At 51.0% G+C, this 21042-nt stretch overlaps 6 protein-coding genes and 1 non-coding gene across 7 annotated transcripts; 3 read left to right on the top strand and 4 right to left on the bottom strand.

Moving 5' to 3' along the window:
• Positions 1-717: 717 nt before the first annotated feature.
• NCLIV_025900 (putative ankyrin repeat-containing protein) lies at positions 718-3041 on the top strand (the record flags this gene model as incomplete). The annotated part of the gene is made up of 5 exons (XM_003882784.1): positions 718-858; positions 1108-1206; positions 1799-1906; positions 2429-2527; positions 2913-3041. 5 exons carry the CDS (start codon positions 718-720, stop codon positions 3039-3041), a joined length of 576 nt encoding a protein of 191 aa, XP_003882833.1.
• A 704-nt stretch (positions 3042-3745) lies between these two features.
• Positions 3746-4153, bottom strand: NCLIV_025910 (Histone H2A, related; the record flags this gene model as incomplete). The annotated part of the gene is made up of 1 exon (XM_003882785.1): positions 3746-4153. The coding sequence occupies one exon, from the start codon at positions 4151-4153 to the stop codon at positions 3746-3748; it is 408 nt and encodes a 135-aa protein (XP_003882834.1).
• A 3846-nt stretch (positions 4154-7999) lies between these two features.
• Positions 8000-10835, top strand: NCLIV_025920 (hypothetical protein; the record flags this gene model as incomplete). The annotated part of the gene is made up of 5 exons (XM_003882786.1): positions 8000-8005; positions 8883-9061; positions 9455-9827; positions 10066-10161; positions 10656-10835. The coding sequence occupies 5 exons, from the start codon at positions 8000-8002 to the stop codon at positions 10833-10835; spliced, it is 834 nt and encodes a 277-aa protein (XP_003882835.1).
• Positions 10836-13675: 2840 nt separating this feature from the next.
• Positions 13676-15751, bottom strand: NCLIV_025930 (putative TBPIP domain-containing protein; the record flags this gene model as incomplete). Its single annotated transcript, XM_003882787.1, has 6 exons — positions 13676-13929; positions 13984-14079; positions 14136-14165; positions 14219-14297; positions 14358-14465; positions 14519-15751. 6 exons carry the CDS (start codon positions 15749-15751, stop codon positions 13676-13678), a joined length of 1800 nt encoding a protein of 599 aa, XP_003882836.1.
• Positions 15752-16687: 936 nt separating this feature from the next.
• NCLIV_t090002 lies at positions 16688-16760 on the bottom strand. The gene has a single exon. It is a non-coding gene; the product is annotated as a tRNA-Glu (tRNA).
• A 561-nt stretch (positions 16761-17321) lies between these two features.
• On the top strand, positions 17322-17881 carry NCLIV_025940 (DNA-directed RNA polymerase I 16 kDa polypeptide,related; the record flags this gene model as incomplete). Its single annotated transcript, XM_003882788.1, has 2 exons — positions 17322-17574; positions 17745-17881. 2 exons carry the CDS (start codon positions 17322-17324, stop codon positions 17879-17881), a joined length of 390 nt encoding a protein of 129 aa, XP_003882837.1.
• A 1028-nt stretch (positions 17882-18909) lies between these two features.
• Positions 18910-20853, bottom strand: NCLIV_025950 (Aspartic protease 7, related; the record flags this gene model as incomplete). Its single annotated transcript, XM_003882789.1, has 1 exon — positions 18910-20853. One exon carries the CDS (start codon positions 20851-20853, stop codon positions 18910-18912), a length of 1944 nt encoding a protein of 647 aa, XP_003882838.1.
• Positions 20854-21042: the final 189 nt, after the last annotated feature.

A 21042-nucleotide genomic window follows, 5' to 3' on the forward strand; every position in this document is an offset into this window, starting at 1 on the left:
CGCGGCACTTACACAGCATCGCCCGGGAGTGATTCGTGTGCTGTTTGTGAGTCAGAGAGAAGGGACGTGACAGCGTCGTGCATGCTGATCGAGTGTGAAGTCCAGCATGCAATGTGGTTAGCTGGGTGCCTTACTCTTCTCCGTGCTGCACTCTTTTTGTCGACAAAAACTCAGCCTCCACAGCTCGTAAAATTGGAAATAAGTTGGCCAGCGGTCCCGAATCGGTTGTTTGATTCCAAGCTTGAGGACACATGTGCACTGTAGGCACGTCAGTCGGAAATCATCAGTCAAGCACGTTACTTTCAGAGTGAAATGAGAGGGCTCTCTCTGCACGACTGGCGGAAACTTGCTGCGCGTGTTAGAATTCATTCAGTCGATCTGTCTGGATGCGAAATCGTGTTGTCCTTTCTTCAGGGGTTAGCTTTGTGCCTGAGGGGCTATTTTCCACTCTTTCGTTGATGCTACACACTTTCAGATGTTTATCAGGCGACTCGTGCCCTGGGGGTCCACCCCTTCTTGGTGACAACTGGTCGGGATTTTTCTCCCCAGAGCGTCTACTGCAGAAGAGAAGCGCAGGGTTCCCAAGAGCGGGTTCGTTTCGGGAGTGCCTTTAGAGTCGTTTTCTTCCTTCCTGTTGCTCATTTCCCGATCTTTTTCTCCAGTTATTGTTGCTCCCAAGCCCGTGCCGACGCGTTCCAGATCTTTACCGTCAAAAAGATGGTGATATGTTGCTCGCGAGGTGCAAAGAACGCGGGCGAGGATGTTTGGAGCGACCTCGGCAATGCTGCGTACACAGGCAATCTGCCTCGCATGATGCAGCAACTGAGCAGCGGCAACAGCGTCAATACACCAGATGAGGTAGGTTTCACCGCGGATTATGTGGGCGCGAGTTCATCTCGATGCAGAAGGGACAAGGAAAACGCTTCACAACGTCCGCACAGTGGAAGGAAAGTGTTTGCCTCGAATTGCCAAGCATCGTGAAGGACACAGGAGTCGCATTTTGTGCTGTTGCGGGAACAGAGGCGTCGAATCCATGGCAGTTTTCCTTACAGAAACCACTGCTCACTGCTCATCGGTTACGTGTCTCGCGAGGCCTTTTTTTTCCAGAACGGTTTCACTCCACTTCATCGTGCGGCGCAGTCGGGGAATTTCGAGGCCTTGCTGCTCCTCGTGAACAGTGGAGCTGACGCACGCTGTTCAGCAACGGTGAGGCGAAATTTGTACACGACTTCCCGGATAAGCTGCACTCCTTCGGTGCGGCGAACACAATCAAGCGAAGCATGCAGATGGTGACAAAAGCAACGCTATTTCACTGATGTCGCTGCCTTGGTGGCGGTTTTGCCGTATAGCAGGACAGCAAACGGGACACTCTCAGCGGGAGCATGTCTGGTATCCATGCGAGTGCACATACGTCGTGGGTATGTTGAGCGTGTGGCAGGATGTGTGCTTGGGTACACATCTCATTTCCATGTGAGTTGTCTTGTCGACACCCTGTGCTCAGTATCCCGGCTTCCAACCGGTAACAGAGGGACAGCTAGTGAATTCGAGACACGTGTCCACGCAGCATTTTAAAAGAAGATCTGGAAAGTTGCCCGGATGTACTTCAGCACAATCATGCACGAATCGACTGCGAAGTCCAAACGGCTTCACGACAGGGCCGCCTTGTGAGCATGTATCTTTGCAAATAACATACCCAAAGTATCACCTTTCTTTCGCCCTTCTGTTCCACGAGTAAATGAACAGGTATGTTGGCCTTGTTCAAATGTCGAATTCTTTTTTCTCGTCCCTCTGTGCTCAGAATGGCGACACGCCTCTCCATATTGCCGCTTTCCACAGGCACACAGACGTTGTCAAGTTCCTGCTGGACACGGATGCGAAGGCAGACATTAACAAACAAAATACGGATGTCAGTCACCTGGTCCTCGGCGGCCAACGGCAGCAAGGACGTGCTACTGTTCTCTGGAAACCTCTGTAGTCCCACTGTGGCAATGAGATCGGACTGTCAGTTTCCATTGTGGACTCCACAGAGTCGCGGAATGCCCAAATGCGGCAACCAGAAATTACGCATCAGTGTAGAATCGAGAGAAGACGGAGACAGGAAGGAGAGGAAGTTTGTACAAAGAAAGGAAAATAACTCTCAGCAGCGTCTAACTTAACCTACTAGTTTCTAACGTCCTGTTGGGCGACGTAGTTAGAGTATATTGTTCGAGCACTGGAGCAGAACAGCACGTTTTTTTCACACCACGGGGTCGCGCAGATATCCCCCCCACCGGTGGTCCAAATGGGCTTCATGTATGTATGTATGTATGTATGTATGTGCATACATACAAAGGAAATCTTGTCCCCTCGCTGCGTGGTACCCGTGATAAGGGCTGGACTCTGTGTTTTCATTCCACTTTTGGAAACTTTTGTCTCTGTATCTGTTCAGCATGGCATGACGCCGCTGCATGTGGCAGTCTACAGGGGTTGCCCCGAAATTGTCGATTTGCTTTTGGCGGCAGGCGCAGATCCAGATATCACAGCGAAGGTAAGTCCGTGTAACTCAGGATGCAATACGCCAACATCCCCCTCTCGGCGACGCCTCTAGGGGCTAGGAGCAGCCTACAGTAGATATATGGATGAGGGCTAAGGATTCGGTTTCCGTGTCGGAAGTGCATCGGGAGGCGTATGGATGTACGAGCATATGCGGCTATTTAGTAGTTGGTTTCTAGCCTTTCTGTGAGCGTTCATTTCATGTTGGCACCGGTGTGCAGTGACTAGCATGTCGCTATTTGACTGCCCGCCGTCGCTGTGCAAGGGTGACTAGGGTGTTACGTTTCTTTGTCATCCAACTGGACGGGTCCATCATCTTAAGCCGACAGCTAAGCGAGGTTTTCTAAGGACGGTTTTTTGCGTGGTGTCGTTCTCCACAGGGCCAGACGGCAGTGAACTTGGCGGAATTTTGGGATTCGCAAGAGTCGCAAGGACGCTCTTCGCCCTGCGCCAAACACCACGACACCCTTCTTCTGCTTCAGAATCGACTCAAGAACCCTGCCGTGTGATTTCGGCGAGCCTGTAGTAAATGCGACAAATATTACACATTTGCCTTAGGGCGACAGAATGTTTTAGGGAAAGGGATATATTCGCTTTGATATGTGAGTTGCACACGCGGGGTTTTTGCAAAGTTTACCCCAACTTGTGGACGCAGCCTCGTGCGTAAGGTCCCAGCAGGGGATGCGACCTCTACAGATTCGCTTTATTCCCCGTGGTGTGCAGTCGTTTTCCATAGTCACACAATGGCGCTAATCGGACATTGTGACAATGAAGTTTTGTAGTTTTACAGGTGACGTTCTCCTCAAACCATCTTTCACACTTTCAGGCTAGCTCCTAGGCGTATGATCTAATGCCAACCAACGAATCTGGCGCGAATGCAGATGTCAAAGCAGATAGGAGCGCACGCTGAATGTCATCCCCTGTCCCTTGGAGATGCGCGCGTTTCGAGGAAGAGTTGAAAACGAAAATCAGTCATCCTGGTGGCTTCTAGTGAAGCCTAAAAGCAGGGATAGGTTGCTATACAGCAATCGTGTGCCCACGACAGTCGTCGTGCAGTACACTTTGTCCCATGTCGTTTCTGTGGCAGTAATACACTCGTCACCATCTCAGGCTCAGAGAAAACGCGCAAGTCCTTGACGTACCCCTGACGAAAACTTTGGCGTTTCTTTTGTCAGTTCCTGGGTAGATGCGCTGCGGTGACATCTATGGCAGCTTAGAACTCCTGAGACACACCGTGTTTCCCCTTTGACTTGCCGTGCTTAGGGAGCAGAACCGCGTGCACATGGGGCATCACTCCTCCACTTGCGATGGTCACACCGCCGAGGAACTTGCTCAGTTCCTCATCATTGCGCACAGCGAGTTGAATGTGTCGGGGAATGATACGGGTCTTCTTGTGGTCACGTGCGGCGTTGCCCGCCAACTCCAGAATTTCAGCGCAGAGGTACTCCAACACCGCAGCCAGGTACACGGGAGCGCCCACTCCAACGCGTTTCGCGAACCGTCCCTTCTTCAGGTACCTTCCAATACGGGACACGGGAAACTGCAAACCAGCTTTGGCAGAGCGTGACACTTTCTTGCCGCTGCTGGTCTTCTTGCGACCTCCCGCACCTTTGGCCGACATCTTGAATAGGAAGGGGGAATTGGACACACGGAGTGAAAATTGCGGGTACACACGGGAAAACGCGTGCTGGTGCGACAGTGTGTGGCGTCTCTGTGGAGATCTGCTATCGTGTTTGAGGCCGTACACGGACTTTGCTCTGAAAGAAATATCTGAGCCCGAATAGATTTCTGTGGCTATCTTACGACAGGGAACCTTTTCAGGTGGGCTGGTGGTTGCTCCGCCGGACAGGTGGTTGTGTCTGGGGAATCGCCCCTTGTTGGGAGGGGTGGAAAGAAGCAGCCCGCCACGTGGTGACAGACGCCAGATTGCACACCTGTGGGCGTCTCGTTAGCCTTTCGGCTCTTTACGAGATTGCGATCGTCAACACCCGTTCGCAGGTTTAACCGCGACAAAAAAGTGTGCAAGTTCCACTTTGACCCCGCTGTCGTGTCTATCCCATTGGGTAGGCAGCATATCTCTTAAAACACTTTTCGCTCCCTACGAAACTGAGGTGGGATGCAGCAATCTCAATCTTCAGCGGCATGTGTTTTTGAAGCGCTGCTGTTTGGTGCCGTGAATCTCGAGGGTAGCGAAAGGTTCAACGAGAGTCGCCACCCAGCCTACACCTTACCATGTTTTGCTTTATTCGGTAAGCGTCTTGGAACCCTTTCCTATGAAGGAATGACGGAGACATTTGTGCAGCATTCGGGGCACCGACACCTTCCATTCTATCGTCCTAGACGCAAAGCGATGTCCCGTGGACGGTCTTTTAACTCGATTACATGTGTTCACCCCTGGCTTTTTTTTTCCAATCGGCCCGCATAGCCAGCAGTCGCAGCCCCGCTTCCATCTGTGGGCCTGCGCCAGAACCGCGCAATTTGAAGACACACAGTGATCGCCCACAAAAATCCGTGCATATCGCACTACCCTCAATGAATCCGTAACGTAGCCATCCAGTTGCCTTGTAGTGTACGCCACATTGTTTCTTCAACAGCAAACTCGTCCCGTTACTCGTGTGGTGTGATACCGGTTGCCAGGTGATGCCAGCTGATGTTCTGGAATACAAATCTTCGTCTCTGGCTGAGAGATAGCATAGCAGACTCCAAAGCCACGACATTCAAACCACAGAAGTATCCGAAGGATTCTAAAAAAACTACCAGGCATAGGAAGGTACAACAGTACGCGTGCATTCCTTTTGGTGCCGTAGAACAATCCTTGTTCAAAAAGGATTAGGACCACCCCGTACGTGGCAAAAGCATGCTGATGCATGCCAGATGTCGGAGCAAGCAGTTTTTCAGTTTCGCTCTCCGCCTCAGCCGGTACGAACGACAGTCTGGTCTCGTAGCTACTGCTCGGTTGCGGTAGACACTGACGTCACCCGTGGTTCTATGCGGGGAAAGGGCGGCACTCCAATGTATTTGTCTTCCCAGTTCTCTGCTCGTGCAGTCAAGCAAAGCGCCGTCCGTTGCAGTTTCGTGCAGATCCCTGTTGTCTATTGGCACGGCTCGGATCTGCATGGAGGGGGGCGGGGCGGAGCCTCAGAATGGCTGCCGAGTAGAAATCGGATGTTCAAAATGTTGGAAGGGACGCAGAACAACTCGTATGCTGCTGCCGAAGGTGGCAAGTGCCATTTACCAGTTTATCAAAACGAGAGGGGAGGAAGTCTGGCAATTCAAATATGCATTGCATTGGGGCAAGAAAAATCCAGGCCTAACACGTTTTTATGCATGACACAAAAACCGAGTAGTTGATTGCTGTGCAGTGCTACAACCGGATTTGATGCACGGGAAGCGCTGCCCGTGATGTCCACCGCTGAGAAAGAGGACACCTGTCCACTACGGCTAATGCGGCTTTTCGCCTGGTTGCTAGAAAAGCGGTCGAGTTCGCGGTGGCCTACACTCCTGTGGCCAGGCCTAGGAGTCACCTGTGTGGAAGAGCGGCGGCTGACGGGCGGCAGTAAGGCGCACCAGTGAACACTACCACCTTTTACAGTCCGCGTTCGAACGTAGCCAGGTGCCTTTGGAGGACATCTCCGGCTCCAGGGCACACGTGCCCGTTAACGTAAGATGTTAGCTTCATCATTGAGCGTGCAGCTTTCGGTGGTTTTACACTGGTAGGAGTCGGTAGGCCAACTCTCAGTGGAAATCGATAACAAGGTCGACGAAGTTTGATAAAAATACTGGTCACCCGACGCGCCGGAAGCTCCGGAAGCGTTTCTGGAAGGAGTTGCATTTGTAGGTACCTGGCGATTTTTTGCCAGCTCGACACACAACACCCATGAAATAAGTCGAGAATAAGGCTCACTTGATAGGAAAAAGGTCTCACACCGTATGACCCAGATCGCCTCCCCATATACGCTCATGGACTTGTACGACTTGGCAGTTGGTTGTGAAAGGTTTAGCAAGCAACAGGGGGATACGAGGAGATGGCTGCCACTGTCACATTTCGAGAAGCGGAAGGCAGATTTTCAGTGCCGTGAAAATACGCTGCTGCCTGGCTGATGATGAGCCGGGCAAGAGACGACAGACGAGAGTGCAAGAATAATTCGTAGCTATACTTGGCCAATCATAGGGGCCTTGACGAGCACACCGTCGGCTGCTGACCAAGATTACATTCAACGTGGCGCATTTCCCCTCGGCCACGCTCTACGATACCGGGGGGGGTGACGATATTGGGCATGCGCACAGATGGTATCCAGTTCTGCCTGCCTGAGGGGCTACAAACTTACGTATTCGCCACAACGCTCCGAACACCATAATTCCTCGGTTGATGGCTAACGTACCTCAGAGGTACCACCTAGATAGCACGCTCATGGGTATTGCCAATTGATATGCATTGAACCGTGACAACTCAAAAACTGGATTACGAGCAAAATCCAGGGACAAAAAGGACCTTCAGGGCTCCGGGGTATCCGCCGTCACCCCCACACGCTATCCAGTATGTTTTTCGATTTGGAGGACGAAAATGGAAAGATATACTGCGCTCACTCGCCAGCTTCGCGGTAGTGTTGTGGCCGGTCAAAAGTTGAACACCTCTACACTACAAGTGCTGTGAGGGGCGGCTGCTGTGGAAAAACAACAAAAAAAATCTACCGAACAGTCAGTCCCATCCTGTGAAATGCTTTTTGTTAGTTAACTCAGGCACGAGCATGTGGAGCCTGGGCAATTTGTCGTTAGGGCTTCCAGTGTGGAGAGTACATACACCGTGTTTTTGATGCAGATCAAATATTTGCGGTCACTTCATCTCAAGATACTTTCCTTGCCTGTTAATCTTTTCTATAAAAAACTACTGAGCCCCATCCGCCACAAGGGTTTTTGTCAAGGGAAAAGTAGATAGCCACCACACGAGATATTCCGCTCCCAGAACATTTTTATCTCCGAGAAATGAGAGCATGCAGCCAGTCCTGACGCTGGTTAACACGATGCGCCTTTGCGACGAGACTCTAATACTAGCTGATGATTCTCTCGACTGCACATGCAAGGGATTATTCTCCGCTGAGGGGCTGCGCCGAAAACGCGGGGGTTCTGTGGGGGGGAGAAAACGGCAGAGAGAGACCATCGGACTGGTGCGGCTGCGCTGTTCACCCGCGTCGTTGATATCCCCATTTAACCCGTTCTCTTTTCCTTTTCTGTTTTTGCGTGGCCACACGGAGGTCCCTTCCCTTCTTGTGCGTCTTACGGCGGTCTTGTGCCGCCACTTTTTCTCCAGTCAAACGAGAGAGGGAACGAAGGAAAGAGAGACTTCATCGAAATGGTACGTTCGCTGGGGGCATCACTTCTGGTGGTTTTCCCCTCACATGCTCAACTTGTTAACTGAATCGTTGTGCTGAATGTTTGATTGACAGTTTTATCGGACAAAAATTTCAGCATGGCGGTAAAACAGTAAAAGTCGGATGCGACTTCGTTTTTTTGCGTTTTTTGTGCTGTAGTTGTGGCGCTCGTGTTCGCGCATGTTGACGCGAACCCTGGAATCCCCCACGTTTTCCACGGATGATTTTAATTAGGAAGAAGAATATGCGTGGATGGGTCAGCTAGAAGGACTCTGAGAATGCTTTTGAGAAGCATCTCGGGTGGTGTCGTGCGTCCGTTGTCGTCATGGGTGATGAGGCGGAGAGATCCTCAGCAACTTACGGCGCAGTCTCCCCATTGCGGTGGACACCAGCTACATGCGTCAGGCACTTGGGGAAACTGAGCTCGACATGTATTGGGGAAATTAACACAAGCTGTGTATTCGTCAACGCTATTTTCGCAACATCTGCATTGACTGCGTCATGCATTGAGACGATTTTTTGTCTGTCTACAATTCCAGCATGCGCCGCTGTGGACGCACAGCAGCCAGCGCCTAGGGAAGTGCCCGCTCTTGGTGGGCTGGATCATAGTACTGTTTCATAGTCAGTTGAATTCGTTGTTTTTCTGTCAGTGACGGTGGCTGAGGAGAGTGTTGCGCCTGTGCGCGTTTACAGCCTTTTGTAGCGTACCGTGCCCCAAAATGCTCAGTGGGACACCGCCGCAGGCGTTGCTCGCACAGCAAGGGGATACCTGTTCTGTTTGGACGAAATGCAGGCCATAATGTGTGTGGGTTGCTGAACCCTCGTCTGTTTCGTTTGCACCCAGTGTAGCTTCCAGTCCTTGGAAGGTTTATGCAGATCTGGAACAATGCATGTCGTAGTGGAAATGGGGAGACTGCAGCAGGCGACAAGCGAGCCGTATTTTCACCCGTTATACACGTGTGTGTGCACGTTCGTCTTCAGGCGTCTACCAAGAAGGGATCGGCTAGCGCTAAGGGCAGCAGCGGAGGGAAGAAGAAGCTGCCAGCTGCGCCGTTGAGCAGCAAGTCGGGCAAGAAGGTCCAGAAGTCTCCGATCTTCGCGAAAACGCCGAGGAACTTCCGTGTCGGCGGAAACATTCAGCCGCGACGCGACCTCAGCAGGTGAGTGTTGTGCTCTTCACGTTTTCGTAACCCCTTCTCTTAGGAAGCGTTTCGTATACGCATGCCCGTCAGAAGTACCTCCTTTGACGATTTGGTTCTCGAGTTTTCCATTAAGTGATAGATTCGTAGCTTTTATTCGTCGGCGACAGGAGCCCTTCGTTATTGTCTCCCACGATGCTGCAAGCTGGTCTTCGGAAAGGTGTTGTTTACGAACTCCGTTACTGGTTCATGAGTCGAGTAAGTTAGGTGGATGGAGACTCCGGCGATGTGGTCAGGTAACTTGTGATCTAGCAGCAGTCAGAGCTTTCGCGTTGCCTCCCGTTCAGACCAGTGTGGTGTAGGTGCCGCGTCTGAAAAAAGGAGGTAACGGCTGCGACATGTTTTTGTGTACAGATTCGTCAAATGGCCGAAGTACATTCTGCTTCAGCGCCAGCGGAGGGTGTTGATGCAGCGACTGAAGGTCCCCCCTGCGATCAACCAGTTCACACACACTTTGGACAAGAACCAGACCTCTCAGCTCATGCGCCTGCTCGCCAAGTACAAGCCGGAGACTCGCGCTGAGAAGAAGCAGCGCCTGCTTCAGGAGGCCGAGAGACAGAGTGCTGGTGGCGCGGCTGGTGGAAAGAAACCCGTCATGATCAAATATGGAATCAACCACGTGACAGATCTGATTGAGATCAAGAAGGCGAAGCTTGTTGTCATCGCGCATGACGTCACTCCTGTCGAGCTTGTCTGCTTCATCCCCCAGCTTTGCCGAAAGAAGGAGGTAAGATCAAAAGAGGTTTTAGGGTGTCGTCGGTACCCGTCGACGAAGGGACGCGCATTTGGCACAAGGCAGACTGCGTCCACGACAATGACGAATGTTCTGACTGAACGACGGACTGACAGGCTGGCGATACGAAAAAGTGGTTCTAAATGCCAACGAAGCGGACGGTCGTGTATTTGGCGCCGGAAATCGACAGAACATTTCGCCCCTCCCGATGGTTTTCCTCTGTCTTTCGCAGGTTCCCTACTGCATCGTCAAGGGCAAGAGCAGGCTCGGTCAGTTGGTCCACCAGAAGAACTGCCCTGTCCTTGCTATTGACAACGTCAGAAAGGAGGTAGGCCGGTGGAGCTGTATTTTATATTATCCCCAAGTTATGACGTGACACATGAACTTCAAGAAAAGTGAAGCGGTTTGCAGTTTCACACCGTATATCCTGCGGCAGTGCCGTGTGCTGTGAACTTTTTGTCGAGGCTGTGCTTTCTGGTATGTGTCGAAAGAAGTTGAGCCTTTGATGATCCCACCTTGACGCACGACAGGCGACTGCTGTTGCTGGACATGGGTGAACGTTGTTTGTCTTCAAAGTTCACTGAGGCCCTTCTGAATGATATGGCGACTGCTCCATCGTTTTTGCTCCGATGTCCTGGTGCTGCAAACTCGTGATTTCGCGGTGACGTTTATGCGGCGTGAGTGATCTTTTTTTTTGTTTCACGTGGGTGGTACTCGCTTCCTTTTCGTCAGTGCACCGTCTTGAGGCGTACGTGACGGAATCCTCATTCGTCGTCGGGTAACATCAGGTGTTTTCTCTCTTCTCTGGGCTGCATCGTGCAGGATCAAGCGGAGTTGGAGGCACAGTGCGAAATCTACCGTGCCATGTTCAACGACAACTCCGAAGTGCGCAGACGCTGGGGCGGTGGCATCAACGGCATCAAGTCGCAACATGCGCAGCAGAAGAAGGAGAAGCTGATCAACATCGAGCTGAAGAAGAAGATGGGTCTTCAGCTGGCTTGAGGACAGTTTGCTCTTGCGCGTGAATCCTCTCTGTGTTGACATGACAGAAGGAAGGGGGTCCGGGCTGAAAGGGGTTGTCGGCGTGCATCTTGTGTGGTGTGCCTACACGTCCCAGGTGTGAACTGCAGCTGTGACCTATGTTAGACTTCTCTTGCTTCTGTGAATTCAAGGTTTTTAGCTGGAAGGCAGCCGACGAGACAACGGCTTGCTGATTGGTAATTCTGCGGCACTGCTCTCGAACGTTCACCGGAGCTTGTACAGGACGTGGCTTCACCTACAATGTTCCCGCCCTTGTATGAGCGAGTGTTGCAGGTCCACTATGCTTTCCAGAAGTTCTGTCGTTGATAGCACATACACGAAACGGAGGTGAGGTGGTGCATCACCGTAGGAGCACGGTAAAGCTTCATGTAGTTCCACATATCAGCGTCAGTTGGAAATACTGCCTAGCGTCACATTCGTGCTAACTTCAGGTCTTGTCCAATAGCCTGCATATGTTGGGCATTTGCTCGCTGCTACTTGCCACAGAGTCAGCTCGGCATCACCCACCGAGGTTAGACTCTGCCATTTGCAGCGTATACTGTAGTGGCTTCTGCCGTTCGACCGGATAGGAACCGCCTCACGAACTTCATTTGGTGAGGGAGGCGGGCTGACAACGTGTCGACATGAAACACCATTGCTCTTCACATCCATTCAACTTCGCTGCAGGAGGCTGTGTTCGTCTCAGACTTGCGTGTGCTGGACGAGACCGTCCACCAGCGAGATCTGGACCACGCCGCAACCTGTGAAAGTGGAAAGCCTCGTTCGTGGCTCTCGTCTTCCGATATTCTTTGTTCGGGACTGAATGGTTGTGTTGTGCCTCGAAGTTAAGCGTCGTTGATCACAAACCGAGGGAGCATCATGATGATGATTTCTTCCGTGTTTCACCTGAGCACCTAAGTGATGTGCAACAGTTTGTATTCCCTGACAGCTCCCATCGACGCTGTAAGATGATGATCGTGTCCACAGTGTCACAGGCAAGCAATGAGGACCTAACCGCACGTTTGTGCACCTGAGTCAAATTGATGAAACCAGGAGACCTGAACTGAGGCTTGCACTACATCTCAACCATCGTATTCTTTGGATGCTAAAGTGCCCCAGAGGCGCTCCAACTGTTGTTGTTTCTCTGGGTATCGTGTGGCTCTTAGGTTGTCGTACGGAACATAGTGGTGCTTGTTTTAACGCCGTTTTGCACATAGTGGACTTACTTTGAGCTGGGCTTTTGTTGCAGTGAATGAGGGCACCACAGGACAGGATCATAATCTTAAATGATGCTTGCCGTCCGGTCGTAGAGAAGCACCCGCACGAAATCCATTTGGTGAGGGAGGCGGGCTGGCAACGTGTCGACATGAAACACCATTGCTCTTCACATCCATTCAACTTCGCTGCAGGAGGCTGTGTTCGTCTCAGACTTGCGTGTGCTGGACGAGACCGTCCACCAGCGAGATCTGGACCACGCCGCAACCTGTGAAAGTGGAAAGCCTCGTTCGTGGCTCTCGTCTTCCGATATTCTTTGTTCGGGACTGAATGGTTGTGTTGTGCCTCGAAGTTAAGCGTCGTTGATCACAAACCGAGGGAGCATCATGATGATGATTTCTTCCGTGTTTCACCTGAGCACCTAAGTGATGTGCAACAGTTTGTATTCCCTGACAGCTCCCATCGACGCTGTAAGATGATGATCGTGTCCACAGTGTCACAGGCAAGCAATGAGGACCTAACCGCACGTTTGTGCACCTGAGTCAAATTGATGAAACCAGGAGACCTGAACTGAGGCTTGCACTACATCTCAACCATCGTATTCTTTGGATGCTAAAGTGCCCCAGAGGCGCTCCAACTGTTGTTGTTTCTCTGGGTATCGTGTGGCTCTTAGGTTGTCGTACGGAACATAGTGGTGCTTGTTTTAACGCCGTTTTGCACATAGTGGACTTACTTTGAGCTGGGCTTTTGTTGCAGTGAATGAGGGCACCACAGGACAGGATCATAATCTTAAATGATGCTTGCCGTCCGGTCGTAGAGAAGCACCCGCACGAATTCCTTTTTTGGTGAGGGAGGCAAAATTGTAAGTACCTGGGTACCTTGAAGCTTGTGTAGCGTTATCGTGCTTGGAATGAGACGTGTCGCTCCTGTTTTGTGGTATTTTGGGGTTCTTCTAGTGACCCGATAGTCACCACGAGTAGTTTCCACCTTCCGGTCGGAACCGGCGAGCGATGCAGCCTAGTCACGAGAAGCCAGACTTATGTGATATCATGCCACCTGGCTCCCTAGTTATGTTCAAGGCGGTGGCTAGTGCATGACCGCTTTAGCTTCATCCGCGTCGAACAATTTCCACTCTATCCCGTCGTCCTTCATTTGACCACCACGCTACTTGGAGAAGACCTTTGCAGTCTGGGCTGCTCTAACCGACCTCGTCTCCTAGCGTCCAGTGTGCCTCCTGGAAAGGTTGTGTGGCAATACTGGGCTTTGGTTGTGCAGAAAGGGAAGGAAAAAAAGCCGGTCAAGTATTGCTGGAGAGACCAGATTTCTGTCTCAGGACCGACTCTGCAGGAATCTCTTCGCGCTACTCGCTGACGGCTCACGCTATGTTTCGTCACGTGGCCGAATGCCATTCGCGTGTGTCTATTGTACTCGCGAGCGAAGGCGGGGCAACGTGCAACTTAGGAAAAACTGGCATGCGTAGATTGTCTTCCGCGAAGAAACGAAAGGCGGTTTACATCATCGGGGTGTGCTAGGCACTGATGGTCGAGTCGCCACTTCAGAAGCAGAGTGGGCACCTGTAGAGGCACAATGCACAACCACGCATTCATTCATGAGTAGCATTTATATGCTTCGTCGGGGATGTAATCCTCGTCTATCTCTACGCCTAACCGCTCCACTAGTTCATCCACAGTGTGCCCCGTTGCCTCGGAGATCTGACCCAGCAGCTCCATGCAGATCTTCTTTCGGCGTGCCCATTCAGCGTGCATCACGTGGTGCGACACCTTCGTTTTATTAATTTCATCGGCTGTCAGGAGCAGTGTGCTCCGATCTCCTGTAGCCGCACTCTTCAGCAGCAGCTTCACTGCGACCGTTGGCTGTGATACAAGCAAACTCGTTCTTCTGCAGGTGAACTTACACTCGTCTATTTCATTCTGGACGGAATCACTTAGTGCCACCGCCGCAGTTTCAGCTTCACGCCTGCTTAGAGTTGCCTTTAGCACTTTCATCTCGGCTGCACGTGTACGGGCTGAGATAAAAGAAAACGCTATTATAGTGTTCGGTATTCACCTTCGAGTTGTTGGATCTCCTCCCTAAGCGCTGCAGGAAGTCTTAACAGTTGTTTACAGGTGACACATATCCGGTTGTGTTACCACTAATTTGCCCGTCAGCTGTACTCATCTCCTCAGGCGTCATCTTGTCTCCAAACTGAGACTGTTCGTACATGTAAACCTAGATTATGTTATGTTGTATGCTTGCACTTTTGTGGAGAACAGGCGTACAGTCGCTTACTTTCATTTTCCCGATATCTTTGACAATCAGCGAGCCTTGCGTCGTCAACTCGTCGAGAATTCTTTCGACATCTGCTTTTTTTATTGATTTTTGGAGGTTATCAAAAATCTGTTCAACCCTCTAATATCTCCTCAAAAACAGGCGTTTTTACCAAGTCTTACGATCTGGGCGTTGTACGGACGGTTTTGCTCTTTCATGTAGCAGAGGATTCGGTCAGACGGTGGGACTACGTGGTTCATGTTTTCGTTCTTGTCCGTCTTCTGCCCCTTCACTGCAGCTCCTCGATTGCCCTTCTGTGTCTTCTTTGCAGTGGTAGTGATAACTCTGTCCCCTTCCCCTGCAGCCTTCTCCGGCTCGGGACGACGTTCGACCGACAACTGTTTTTGTTTAGTAGCGTCTATTCCACAAGCAGCCTCTTCATCTGTTTCCCGGCTTTCGTCTGCAGACATTTTTCTCGTCGAACTGATTGTAGTGCCTTCATCGGAAGGACCAGATACAGCCAGACGATGGCTGTCAGCTGTGGACACGGATAGAGGAGCTGCCACACAGGAGGATGGCCCTGCATTTGTACATGCTTCGTTCTGTGACGATAACGTACAAATGATGGGCATATCTTCATCCCGCACGTTCTCTTGTTCATGGTGATCGATTTTTGTCGGATAATCGTCGCCCTGTGGTGGTTCGTGAATATTATTGCTTGCAGGTGTTGATCCCCTGGAACAATTATGTTTCTCTGAACGAGTATCAGATGTCTCAACATTTGGCGGTTCTTGCTTTTTTGTTGACCCCTTGGTCCTGCCCCTTGTCTTCGTTGATTGAGGCGGCTTGTCACCCGCTACTCCAACAGTGTCATGCCGGTTTTTTGTTACGGGCTTATCCTTAGATGAACAGCCATTACCGATCTTCAAGGCAGAATCTTTGGCTTCGGCTCCAGCTCTTTGAAGATTGATTGAGGTCGGTAGCTGTTCGAGAATGTGGTCGGATGTGCCGTGCTCCTGCACGTGATCGGCGCTGGCTTTCTCCGTCGGGTTTTGCTCTTGGGGACTGCTTAAAAGGTGTGGGTTCATCTGGTTGTCATTAGAGCAAGTACCTTTGCTGCTGTCTTCTGTCATTCTGGTTTTCTCTCTGGGCACGACTGGATTCTTTCCTTTACGAGGATTCTTTGCTACTTGCTCGTCTGACATCACTTTCCCTGGTTCCAACGGCGTGGTGGGGTTAGCTTCGCGTGGACTCATATTCTTCCTACTCTCATTGCTGTGCCTCGGCTTCTTGACTTTTTCTTGTTTGTCTCCGCTCTTAGTGTAGGTCCTTTTCCTGCTGTTGTTGTTTAACTCCGCTCCGACGGGAACATTGCTGTCCGGGGGTGGAGCTTTGGTAGCCTTCTGCGTTCCCATTTTCGTCCTGAAGAAGAACTACAGAGGACGCGCCGTGAACTTCACTGCAGGGGGCGGTGGTCTGAGTCACAAGCTGCCTCTTGTGAGCTTGGAATGAAACCAATGCTAAGTGGTCGTAAAGCGATGTAGAAAAATTGTTTGCAACATGCGTAAGAGTAGCCGGTAATCTGAATACTACAAAACCACAATATGCGGCGCTTCCAATGCTCATCGTGATATTCGTTTGCTTATACGACAAAGACCGTAGCGTTTACTCAAGCAGGGTATGCCGCTGCAGTGCCTCCGGTCGGCGGTGTACGTACTGCACGTTTTGGTGCGAAACTAATCCGACTCCTTAGCTACTCATATCGGTGTGGCCCCCTACACTAGAAGACGATGAAGGACATCCATAACATCGAAGTCCGAGCAGCTGCTCGATGTACCGCAATGTAGCTACCAAACTGGCAGTAGAAGATGCTACGAAAATTGTTAGCGAGACCAACTCACTCATAACACATTCATTTCATTGTCAGAGACACTGCTATTGTCTCTCTCTATCGACCAGAACGGCTAGTGTATCGTGGTGCTGCTCAGGCAGTTAATGGTTCAACACAGGACATCTTCGGGCCGGTCTTCCATCTGAACAGAACGGCCTGCGGTTCCCGGTTGATGTGGTTAACATAGCGACTATATCGCATTAAGATGGTAATAAGCTTCACGGCAATAATGAAACAATACCCTAGAGTACGTAAAAGAGGAACGTAAATTAACAAGAGGGCGAAGGGCGGCTGCTAGCTTGATCAGGCCGTTTGCATTTGCGTGCAATGCAGAGAGCTCGTGTTATCCGGTTCCTACAACGACCATCCAGTTCAATCTTCGAGCTTGCAACTTTGAATCGCAAGGATTTAGATGTAGTTGTGCTACCCATAAATAGAACGAAAAAGCACGGGAAAAAGAATCCGCCGCCGGGACTTGAACCCGGGTCGCGCGGGTGAGAGCCGCGTATCCTAACCACCTAGACTACAGCGGATGAGAACCGACGTTGTTTGGAAGTCAGGAAGTAGTGGGCATTAACCCGATGTGGCAACATAGTAATTTCTTACCTCTCGTTGGTCGCATCAGTGTAGCTTTCTCACATTTTATTTTGTCAGCCTTCTTCAGCTACGCTGGGGTACTGTTTGATGCCAAGGGTGTCGTGGTACCTGGACGCGAACTCTTTGCATGCGCATGCCAAACGCCAGAGTTAAGAAAGCCCGTCGGAAATTCCCCCTGTGCCGTCTCGAGTTGGAGTAATTTTTGTGATCTCAGCACTGCATATTATTTTGTTGAGTGGGAGTGGGACCTTGGTTGTTTTCGGATCTTGTGCCTAGCGTGGGGAAAGAGGGAAGCAGGCAAATCTCCAGCAGGATATGTGTGATAGCAGCAAGCTTTGGTAGTCAACAACGACATTTGAAGCTGCAGGACCTTTTGGCCAGACGAGTACTTCGTGCTGCTGTCCTCCAATCGAACTATATCGTTTGACTAGGTGACGGCCGGCGACACTTGAAGAGCTGTCGCGCGACAGCTAGAGAAAGGCAGGGACAGCGCTCTCATGGCGGATGGCGGTGCGGGAGGAAGCCCTCACGGAGCTTCCTCCAATCCGTCTGGAAAAACGTGGAGAACGGGCGTCCACGAGCAAGAGGCTTGCAAGTCCGCCCAGTTGACCTTTACACTTACTGGCGAAGACCATACGTTGGGCAACGCGATCAGATCTATCCTTGTTCGGAAACCCGGCGTGGAGTTTGCTGGCTATTCCGTGCCCCATCCGACTCAACCAGAGATGAACATTCGCCTCCAGACAACAGGTATGTTGGTAGCTGTGCCATGGGGACTGTACAAAAACATGTTGTGCGCTTCAAGGGAAGCGGAAGAATACCCACGTAAACTGTTATTTGAGTGACAGCCGCACTGTTGCACCGGTTCTTTGTCTCCGAAATGGTGGGCAAAACGCTTTTGCTATCCTCGGTCCGTGCAGGTGAATCAGCTATGCAGCTCTTGCGAGAGAGCTTTGACGACCTGGCGAACATATGCGATCATCTGGATACGCTATATGATGAAGCGCTCGAGGAATTCAGTAGAAAGCAGGGAGAGTCGTCGGAGCGGGCCTCTTGATTTTCTTCTTGAATCTTCATCACGCCAGCGAACAGCGACCGTTCAGTACCACGTGAAATATGATTTTTTCCTTTGTGTTGAGGACTGATTCCAAACTCTGCCGAGTGTCAGAGTGGTACGGCGACTGAGTACGACAATGGGTTAATGTTGCGAGAGAAACAACGGCTCAGACCTCGTCAGATTTATGATCGAGAGACACAGCGCAGACACAGTCTCCTGGGACCACGCAGGTTTATTTTCGTTGTCGTGTGTATGCGCGACAAGACGTTTGGTGGATTCTTTGAATTACGTAGGACGCGAGCAGCTACCACCAATGTTGCTTCGCCGTTTCGTCTTTATTCGTGAGGTGGTGAGCACTGAGAGACAGCTTGAATGGCCGTGACACGGTGACCCTTTGGAGCTGGTTCCCTGCGTGATGCTTTTACGCCGAGACGTACTGTCATTATGTTTGATCATACTTTCTAAGATTGTCAAATAGATGCTTCGGAGAAACTTTCTGTACGTGGCTTGGTAACTGATACTGATATGACCAGTGGCTAATACAGAAACTCATGCGACGAGTAATGGTATCCATGCCGTGAGCATGTGTGCCTGACTATTTTGACAATCGAAGTTTGGCGACGGTCGTGGAGGCCAGGCTCTGCGACAGCTACGCGAATCCTTTGTGTGACCAGTGCCACACAGCAAATTTCTACGATTTTTCGAGTGTTTCCATTAATTTTACACCACAAGGCGATTGAAAACCGACTGAAAATTGTACGCCACGAAACTCGACGGCGGTGCTTGACTGCACTGAACTTTTGAGGATTTCTTTTGGGAGAACCATCACTGGTGGAGCGATTCTTGTTTCGTTTGAGCTGGACAACGGCACTACTTCCCTGTGACATCTCAGCAACTGAAAGGAAACTAAAAATGGTTAAGTAGAGAAAGAAACAGCTTGGCCATCTGGAGATAAGCATCTTCTCTTTGCTGTCACTTTTCTGTTTGTAACGAGAATATGGTCATCTTGGCACAGTATCTCAACTGACTTACAAGGGCAGGTCCCTGGGTCGATCCTTCAGCTTGATCCCTGGGCAGCTTGCCTCAGCAATACCGATCATCTCATGGCGGACATCGAAGATGAGATCGTGACCGATGAAGAAGCTACTGCCCAAGACGCCAGAGCTGTCGGCACGAGGATCGTCACTCATCGCTACACATCGATAATGCTCGTTGCCTTTCGTATACAAGTAGCTTGCGGGTTGCCAGCGCACCCAACCAGAACCTGTTTCCTTAGTTTCTGTGGTCTCATTACCGTGGCCATTCTGCAGTGCAGCATCCCTGCGGAGAGAGCTTGCCGATCCACTGTTCTGATGGGGTGGTACAAAGTGTAGCCAAATATCCGGGAAGTATGAGAGATCGGCTCGGCCCTTAGGCAAGTAGAAACAAAGTTCACCAGCTGTGCTCTCCACCTTTACCGCTTGACTCTGCCTCGGTGAAGCTGAGGGGGGCAACAACTCATACGCAACTTCGTCATCGACGCTTAACGTGGTGATGATCTCGCCAATCGCTTCTGCTTCGCTGTCTCGCACCTCCTGTCCGAGCTCCACGCGCCTCGCTTGACGACGCTGCTGTCTCCGACCTCGGCCAGACGCTAGATGCTCGCTCTGGGGGTGCGGCGTCTGTGAATTATGTCCTGCTGCAGCGGAGGATGATGGTGAGCTGCCAAGATGCTGGTTCGCTTCGTTTGTTGCCGGGGTCTTTGCTAAACTTGGAGTTGGGCGCTCCTGACGACGGCGCTGTGGGTTAGAAATGCTGATCTCACCAGGGGCGGCACGCCTGATACCTTCTGTATTTACCGTTCCACTAGTGTCCACATGATTTGCATCACTAGTTAACCTGTCCACCAAGTTCATTATAACCTCGTCGTCTTGCTCGGCGCTCCCGGCTGGAAGAAACTCGGAAAGGCCTTCCGTACCAGTTGAAAGTACATCATATTCAACACCTGAGTGCGCCGTGGCCGCCAAGCTTCGTACCGTGATTCGGTGTTGTGCTGACATCGAGTCCGAAACAAATTCGGAACCTGAAACACTTTCTTCCTGGCCAAGAAGCTTGATTAGTTTCCCTCTGGCAAGGCTGTTTGTCCCAGGAGCCTCGTTGATTGCTGCTGTTGGAATCTCCCCAGCACCTGCGAGTCTTCTTCTACGATTCCCGGTTCGGCGGCCACCCTTTAGCTCTGCATACTCTTCAATAGCACCAACAATTTCGTCATAAATTCTGGTGGGGAAATAGCTCATCGTGGTACCCGAGTCGAGAAGCACCTCGAATTTCGTCGATGGATGGGGCAGGTGATGTGGAGGATTAGGGCGGTCGTCTCGGGCTGGACTGCTACTTTGAAGCGCGCTCCCCCGCAGAGTCTGGGGCACATTGCTCGGATCGGCTCTGTCACCTTTACTGTTTTCGAGAGATATGATCTTATCACCAACACTGATACCTGAGAGGTAGACCGAATAGGACTCTTGGTGTGGAATAAAATTCGACGTTACTGTATCTGAAGTGTGTAGCTCTCCATTTGCGTCTCCGATGGAGAAGGCGCCACCATGCTCCGCAAGACAGAGAGCGAAGGAACTCGCACCGTCAGGGAGGGTTGAGGGGACAACAGCGCTGCTCTTGTTCGTTGAATTCAACAAAGTACGTGTCATATATGTTTCCGGTCCGAATTGACTCCAAATTTCTAGACCCCAAATTCCGCTTGCCTTCTGATCGACGAACAGTTCTGTTTCCTGTACATGACAACCGAAGTTCGTTCTGATGGGCAGGGTCAGGAGTGAAGAAGGTCCAGATTCGTCTGAAGAATGCGTCTTTCTTTGAGCTTGGAGAACTTGACTCTTGATATCGTAAAAAGACTGACTGTTTCGCGTCACCGTCCGAGGTGGAGCTAGAAGCCGGAACTGATCTTCATGCCAAAAGCCCTGCAGACTACTGCCCTCCATGTATGACACACGGTAAGCGCACCTGCGCGATAAAAGAGAACAACATGAAAGAAGAGTACAGTGGTAAGATGCTTTCTTCGCTGAAGCCGATATATATTCTACTGGAATGCTGTTTTTTCTCGATCTTCTTAGTCAACACGACAAGACCATCTACTGAAGATATACGGTTATGAAGACTTTCTTGCATTC

The sequence above is a fragment of the Neospora caninum genome, chromosome VIIb (assembly GCF_000208865.1).
Source record: "Neospora caninum Liverpool complete genome, chromosome VIIb".
Taxonomy (NCBI): domain Eukaryota; phylum Apicomplexa; class Conoidasida; order Eucoccidiorida; family Sarcocystidae; genus Neospora; species Neospora caninum.